Source organism: Colobus angolensis, unplaced genomic scaffold (assembly GCF_000951035.1).
Source record: "Colobus angolensis palliatus isolate OR3802 unplaced genomic scaffold, Cang.pa_1.0 Scaffold28, whole genome shotgun sequence".
Lineage (NCBI taxonomy): Eukaryota > Metazoa > Chordata > Mammalia > Primates > Cercopithecidae > Colobus > Colobus angolensis.
In genome coordinates, this window is record NW_012116043.1 from 4,879,016 (window position 1) to 4,887,189 (window position 8,174).

At 41.1% G+C, this 8,174-nt stretch overlaps 1 protein-coding gene across 2 annotated transcripts in view; it reads left to right on the forward strand.

Annotated features, from left to right (window-relative positions):
* MPHOSPH9 (M-phase phosphoprotein 9) overlaps nt 1–8,174 on the forward strand; it is an 86,447-nt gene that overhangs the window by 30,545 nt on the left and 47,728 nt on the right. For both annotated transcript variants that reach the window (XM_011948452.1, XM_011948453.1), the window contains exons 9-12: nt 473–598; nt 764–1,224; nt 1,524–1,679; nt 5,753–5,840. In XM_011948452.1, coding sequence (XP_011803842.1) covers nt 473–598; nt 764–1,224; nt 1,524–1,679; nt 5,753–5,840 — 831 coding nt within the window. The remainder of the gene's footprint in view (nt 1–472; nt 599–763; nt 1,225–1,523; nt 1,680–5,752; nt 5,841–8,174) is intronic.

Below are 8,174 nucleotides of genomic sequence, written 5' to 3' on the forward strand. Positions count from 1 at the left end.
AGCTGGATGTGGTGGCGCGCTTGTGTAGTCCTAGCAACTTAGGAGGCTGAGGCAGGAAGATCACCTTAGCCTGCAAAATTGAGGCTGCAGTGAACCGTGACCACACCACTGCACTCCAGCCCGGGCAACAGGGTGAGACTCTGTGTCAAAGAAACGCAAAAAATTGGTTCTTATTTTGAGTGGGAGAACTACTAAGAATTTCATTACTTGGAAGTATTCATAAGCTGCTAAATAATTAACATTCACATTATCCCCTTAGTGTCTTAAATAGTTAGGAGATCCAAACATCTTTCCATTCTGAGGTAGACTCATCATACTAGATAATGACTTCCAAGCTTGTATTACAAATCTGACAGTCTCCATTTTCAATTTGCTTAAAGTCTTTCAAAAATCTTTTTATGGTGCTTATTTTGATATCATTAATTTGTTTCATTATTGATAACACCATTTAATTTTGTTTCGTATCTTTAAGTCTAATACTAGTAATGAGATGAAGCTACCGTCACTGAAGGATATTTATTATAAAAAACAAAGGGAAAACAAGCAGTTACCTGAGAGGAATCTCACTTCTGCTTCCAACCCAAATCATCCACCAGAGGTAAAGTTGTCCACATTCTGCCGAGTGAACATGAACAATGCTTCCTGACTCTAACTTTTACCTCAAGCTTCATTTTCCCTAGGAGATCTAAAACCTACTCACTTGAAAACAAGCAAAACAAAGCTGAGTTCTGAGGGTAAGACTTCCTTGTTGTCTTGTTTTTAGGTCCTGACTCTAGATCCTACGTTACACATGAAGCCAAAGCAGCAGATTTCAGGGATTCAACCGCATGGCCTTCCGAATGCCCTTGATGACAGAATATCCTTTTCCCCGGACTCTGTTCTAGAGCCTAGTATGTCTAGTCCCTCTGACATAGACTCATTTTCACAAGCAAGTAATGTCACTTCTCAGTTACCTGGATTTCCAAAATATCCCTCACACACAAAAGCTTCTCCAGTGGACTCTTGGAAAAATCAGACATTCCAAAACGAAAGTAGGACCAGTTCCACGTTTCCGTCAGTATATACCATTACTAGTAATGATATCTCGGTCAACACTGTAGATGAAGAAAACACTGTCATGGTCGCTTCGGCCTCAGTCAGTCAGTCCCAGCTTCCAGGTACAGCCAACAGTGTCCCAGAATGCATTTCATTGACTTCCTTGGAAGATCCTGTGATATTGTCTAAGTATGTATTTCAGTGAATGGCTTGTAATGTTAATAGATTTTCTGTGATGTCTGATTGAAAATGATCTTTATTGAACTTCAGTATTGCATAAATTCTTAGAGATTTAGCATTTTTAAGATGGAGCATATAAAAACTCTTTCACTCGATTGTCAACTTTTTGTGTATTAATCTATATATTTTGTAGCAAAGGAAATATGCTATATTTTTGCCCATGAGAATCATTGTGTTCTTAGTGTCTCTTGTGGATGGAGACTGAGGATAGCTTTCCTAATATGTATTTTTTATTCTCAACGAATAAGGATTAGGCAGAACCTGAAGGAAAAGCATGCTCGACACATCGCGGATCTTCGAGCTTACTATGAATCAGAAATAAATAGTTTGAAACAGAAGCTGGAGGCAAAAGAAATCTCTGCAGTTGAAGACTGGAAGATAACCAATCAAATTCTTATGGACAGGTAAAATTTATAGTTTAGCTGTGAAGTTTTCTCCACCTTGGATGTGTTATTTTCACAGAAGTATAATGTGAGAAAACACATTGAAAACATATACTTTGCATTTGAAATTTTAACACTCATGTTTGCCTAAGTATTTTTGAAGCTATGAACCCCCCTCTTATAATACACTAATAACTGACATGGAGCCATTTGTTTCACATGGGCAAAATACTGAAACAGTTTAGTGAATTTTGTATATGCAGAGTACTGTCATTGATGGGAGGAGCAGTACTATGGACTTCCTAATAAGTCTATGGCTTATGTCCTGTGGCAATTCTCAACCTTGTTAATAGGCCCGTTAAAATACTGTAGTTCCCATTCCAAAAAAACCCACAAAGAAATACAGGGGAGAATGACCTTATATTCAGGATAGCTTCACACTTATATTAGAATCACTTAGAAAATTTGATGCTTTCACTAGTATTAGTAATAGAGTCCTTGCAACATACTTTACAGTTAAATGGGACTTGGTCAGGCATGGTGGCTCATGTCTGTAACCCAGCACTTTGGGAGGCAGAGGCAGGCAGATGTCTTGAGCTCAGGAGTTCAAGACCAACCTGGGCAACATAATGGAACCCTGTCTCTACAAAAAATTAAAACATTAGCTGGGCATGGTGGCATGTACCTGTGGTCCCACTTACTGGGGAGGCTGAGGTGAGAGGATTGCTTGAGCTCAGGAGGTCGAGGCTGCGGTGAACTGAGGTTGTGCCACTGCACTCCAGCCTGGGTGACAGAGCGACAGCCTGTCTCTAAATAAATAAACAGGACTTAAATAGATTGAAAATTGATGCAGGTCTAGCTCATAGCAAGGAGTTCTCGAAGGAGAAAAGACAAAGCTCACTTCAAAGAGCTTAGGAGGGAACTAAAATCTTTCATCTGGTTAACAGTTTAACTTTCAAAGTTATGGGAAAACTAGCCTTTATACTGTAAGTAGTTTTGGTTGCTGGTAGTTAACATGGCTGTCTTATTCTTGAATGTTTCTGTAGCTTTCATTTTGCATTTGGTGGTGTGGGGGTACGATGGTAGGGAAAAGTAATTTGAAAAAGAGCCAAACCAAAAGAAAAGAGACAGTTTTAGGATTTTTAGGACAAAAACAGTAGATAGCAGGTTATGGAAGTTGGGTTTTTTGTTATTGTTTTTGTTTAGAAGGCAAAGATGAGGCTGAGTGTGGTGGCTCACACCTGTAATCCCAGCACTTTGGGAGGCTGAGGCAGGCAGATCACTTGAGGTCAGGAGTTCAAGACCAGCCTAGACAACATATTGAAACCCTGTCTCTACTGAATATACAAAAAGTAGCTGGATGTGGTGGTGCTCACCTGTAATCCCAGATACTCAGGAGACTGAGGCAGGAGAATCGCTTGAACCCGGGAGGCGGAGGTTGCAGTGAGCCAAGATTGTGTCACTGCACTCCAGCCTGGGTGACAGAGTGAGACTCAGTTTCAAAAAAAAAAAAAGGCAAAGATGACTGCAGTTACTTCCTGTAGGAAAACAAGTATGAAAGAAGCCCACCAGTGAACTTTTGAAGGTTAAACACAGAGTCCTAAAGAAGGTGCCTAGAGTAAATTATAACCAGTTAAAACAGTTTTATGACTAGAAGGTGTTTGAGCATGTAGAGCAATGAACAAATATAGGTGGAACAAATTGGAAGCCAGGGTTTTAAGTAAATGGCTGTGTTATAGCAGTTAACAGTGGCAGGCTTGGTTACTGGAGTAGATGTAATCACTGTGTGAAATGAATAGCAGTACATTATTTTCTCCTCTTCCGAAAAAAGATTTGATCTGGCTTATGGTTAAAAAAAAAAACTGTGTTACAGAGGACAGTAGAAACAAAATAAATGGCAGTCATTTAGAACTGCAGAAATGATTCCCCCAAGATAAAAACCATTGTTATCAGCATATACACTGATTGTTTTTCAAACTTAAAATTGCAAATTGGAGAATTCCCGTGGTGTTACAAGTGTAGCCATTAGCCAGCTGTGATATCAGATTACTATGTTACGGATTTGGAACTTGGGACAGTGATCCCCTAGCACATTAGAATCCATAGTACTGAAAAAAAGTCAAATACAATTAACACACTTAACTATTTGAGTGATTTTTTTTTTTTTTTTGAAGAATAGTCTTATCAGTATTTCACGTCTGAGCCGCATTAATGCACAGCGGTTAGGAGCATGAACTCCGAGTGCCCAGCTTGTGCTCCCAGTGTGACTGCTTACAACCTGTGTGACTCTCAGTGAGGAACTGTTTTTGTTTTCTCAACTGTAAAATGGGACCAATGATAATCTGTTTTTTTTTTTTTTTTGAGACAGAGTCTGGCTCTGTCGCCCAGGCTGGAGTGCAGTGGCGTGATCTCCACTCACTGCAAGCTCCGCCTCCCGGGTTCACACCATTCTCCTACCTCAGCCTCCCGAGTAGCTGGGACTACAGGCGCCCGCCACTGCACCCGGCTAGTTTTTGTATTTTTTCAGTAGAGATGGGGTTTCACCGTGTTAGCCAGGATGGTCTCGATCTCCTGACCTTGTGATCCGCCCGTCTCGGCCTCCCAAAGTGCTGGGATTACAGGCGTGAGACACTGTGCCCGGCCAATAATCTGTTTTTTCTTTCTTTCTTTTTTTTTTTTGAGACGGAATCTCTCTCTGTTGCCCAGGCTGGAGTGCAGTGGTGCGATCTCAGCTCACTGCAAGCTCCGCCTCCCAGGTTCACGTCATTCTCCTGCCTCAGCCTCCCGAGTAGCTGGGACTACAGGCGCCCACCACCACACCCAGCTAATTTTTTGTATTTTAGTAGAGATAGGGTTTCATCGTGTTAGCCAGGATGGTCTCGATCTCCTGACCTCGTGATCCACCCACCCCGGCCTCCCAAAGTGCTGGGATTACAGGCGTGAGCCACCACGCCAAGCTGGGACCAATGATAATCTTAATGGACAGAATTGTGAGGATAAATGGAACGTGCTTAAAGACCTGGTGTATAGTCAGTGCTAAATAAAGCTTTTATTATTCATACTGTGTTAAACACTGAGTCAAAATAGTAACTGAATTCTATGTATCTTGTTATTTTGAGGGTCTGTGATAATTAACTTTACAAAGGAAGTTAATTATAGGAATAGTTATATTCATGCTAAATTCGAAATAGTACAGGAGGACCTAATATGAAAAGTAAATTACGATCGCTTGAGTCCAGGAGTTTGAGACCAGCCTGGGCAACAAAGTGAGATCCCAACTCTACAAAAAATCAAGTTAGCTATATGTGGTGGTGCATATTCAGGAGGGTGAGGCAGGAGACTTGCTTGAGCCCAGAAGGTTGAGGCTGTAGTGAACCGTGATTGCACCACTGTACTTGAGCCTGGGTTACAGAGTGAGATCCTGTCTCCAAAAAATAAAAAAAAAAGTAAATCTCCCTACCCCAACCTCTAGTCCCAAAATCCCAAATTTAATTTTTTGCATTTTTCCAGAAATCATAATGCATATGTGTAGATACAGATTTTTTTTCATAACTAAGACCGAGCTATTTTATGTACATCTTTTTTTTTATATTTTAAAAAATAATTTTAGGCTTTTTTTTTTTTCGAGACAGGTTCTCACTCTGTCACTCAGGCTGGAGTGCAGTGGCGTGATCTCAGCCCACTGCAACCTCAGCCTCCCAGGTTCAAGCCACCCTCCCACCTCAGCCTCCTGAGTAGCTGGGACTACAGGCACATGCCACAATGCCCAGCTAAGTTTTGTATTTTTAGTAGAGATGGGGATTCACCATGTTGGCCAGGCTGATCTCGAACTCCTGGCCTCAAGTGATCTGTCTGCCTCAGCCTCCCAAAGTGTTGGCAGGTGTGAGCCACGGTGCCTGGCCAATTTTAGTCTTTTCTCTACATACTATATGATTAGATTCATTGGATATATTCTACTAAAATGGCATCCTGAGTCTTAGCTAACACTGGAGAATTTGTCTTATGTTATATATTAGATAATTGGTTAGATTTGTGTAATACTTTTAAAGGTAATAATTTTATCTTCTAATTGAAACTAAATTTATGGTTTTTAGATGTGGCCAATTAGATAGTGCTTTGCATGAAGCTACTAGTCGCGTGAGAACACTTGAAAATAAGAATAACTTACTGGAAATTGAAGTGGTAAGTACTTTTTTTTTGGTGGGAGTTCTGGTAAGACGAATTATTTCATGATAACATCAGCTATGTTTCTTGTCTTTTTAAGGAAGGCTTATGAAGTTTATATTTTTAGTGCTGTTGGCTTCATATAATACTATAAACTTTACCTTTTTTTTTTTTTTTTGAGACGGAATTTTGCTCTGTCGTCCAGGCTGGAGTGCAGTGGTGCAATCTTGGCTCACTGCAAGCTCCACCTCCCGGGTTCACACCATTCTCGACTGCCTTAGCTTCCTGAGTAGCTGGGACTGCAGGAGCCCGCCACCACGCCCAGCTAATTTTTTGTATTTTTTAGTAGAGATGGGTTTTCACCATGTTAGCCAGGATGGTCTCGATCTCCTGACCTTGTGGTCCTCCTGCCTTGGCTTCCCAAGTGCTGGGATTACAGGCGTGAGCCACTGCGCCTTTTTTTTTTTTTTTTTGAGATTGGAGTCTCACTCTGTTACCCAGGCTAGAGTGCAGTTGTGCAATTTTGGCTCACTGCAACCTTTGCCTCCCAGTTTCAAGTGATTCTCCTGCCTCAGTGTCCCTAGTAGCTGGGACTACAGGTGCATGCCACTGCGCCGGGCTAATTTTTGTATTTTTAATAGAGATGGGATTTCGCCATGTGAGTCAGGCTGGTCTCCACCACCTGACCTTGTGATCTACCTGCCTTGGCCTCCCAAAGTGCTGGGATTACAGGTGTGAGTCACTGCACCTGGCCTAAACTTTACCCTTTTAAAACTTAACTTTGGCCAGGTGCGGTGGCTCATGTCAGTAATCCTAGCACTTTGGGAGACTGAGGTGAGAGGATTGCTTGAGCCCGGGAGTTCGAGACCAGCCTGGGTAACATACAGAGACCTCTGTCTCTACAAATTAGCTGGGCATGGTGGTGCACAGCTGTCGTCCCAGCTACTTAGGAGGCTGAGGCGGGAGGATGACTTAATCCCAGGAAGTTGAGGCTGCAGTGACCATGATTGTGCCACAGCACTGTAGCCTGAGCAAGAGAGCATGACCTTGTCTCAAAAATTGTTTTTTAAATTTTTTGCGATATAATTTGCATACCATAAAACTTACCCTTTTAAAGTATACAATTCCACGAATTTTAGTATATTTAGAGTTGGGCATCCACCATAATCAATTTTAGGACATTTTCCTAAAAAAAAAAAAATCCACACCCCTTAGCCGTCACCCCCCCTCATTCTGTCCTTCCACACCCTGGCAACCACTACTCAGTTTTCTTTCTCTGTGCATTTGCCTTTTCTGAACACTGATATAAATGAAATCCTAGACTGACTTTTCATGTCTGACTTCTTCACTTAGCATATTTTCAAGGTTCATCCATGTTGTAACATATCAGTATTCATTCCTTTTTATGGCTGAGTATGTTTCATTCTGTGAATAATACCCCATTTTTGTTTACATTCATCAGGTAATGTTTAGATTATATACTTTCTTGCTATTTAAATTATATTGCTATGAGTGTTTGTCTACAAGATTTTATGTGCCACATAAGTTTTTAGTTTTCTTGGTATATAACTAGAAGTGCATAACCTTTTTATGCTAAAATTACTTTTTACCCCCACACATTACCAAGTTTTATTTTTTTACACATAACTTTTTTTCTTTCTGAACAAAGACCTTTGTTATTCCCTTTTGTAAGGCAATCTTTGTGTATTACCTTTGTGTAAGGCAGTCTTTTTAAGGGTCAAAAGTTTCTCAAAGTCTGTTTACAAGTTTTATTTTTAATATGTATTAGAAGATGAAATGCATAATAGCTATCACAGAGTATGTATGAGATACATATAACCTTATTAACAAAATTTTGGTGGAAAATATCTATTTTGGTTTTCTGTTGAGACGGAGTCTCGCCCTTGTTGCCCAGGCTGGAGTGCAATGGTGCGATCTTGGCTCACTGCAACCTCTGCCTCCCTGGTTCAAGGGATTCTCCTGCCTCAGCCTCCTGAATAGCTGGGATTACAGATGCCCACCACCAAGCCCAGCTAATTTTTGTATTTTTAGTAGAGACAGGTTTTTGCTATGTTGGCCAGGCTGGTCTCGAACTCCTGACCTCAGGTGATCTGCCCGCTTCAGCCTCCCCAAGTGCTGGGGTTACAGGCACCCAGCCTATTTTGTTTTATATGTTGTTTTTATCTTTGCCTTTTTTTTTTTTTTTTTTTTTTTTAGGATCTCACTTTGTTGTCCAGGCTAGAGTGCTGTTGTGCAATCATGGCTCCACTTGAGTCTCAACCTCTCAGGCTCAAGTGATCCTCCCACCTCAGCCTCCTGAGTAGTTGGGACTATAGGCACGCACCACCACAC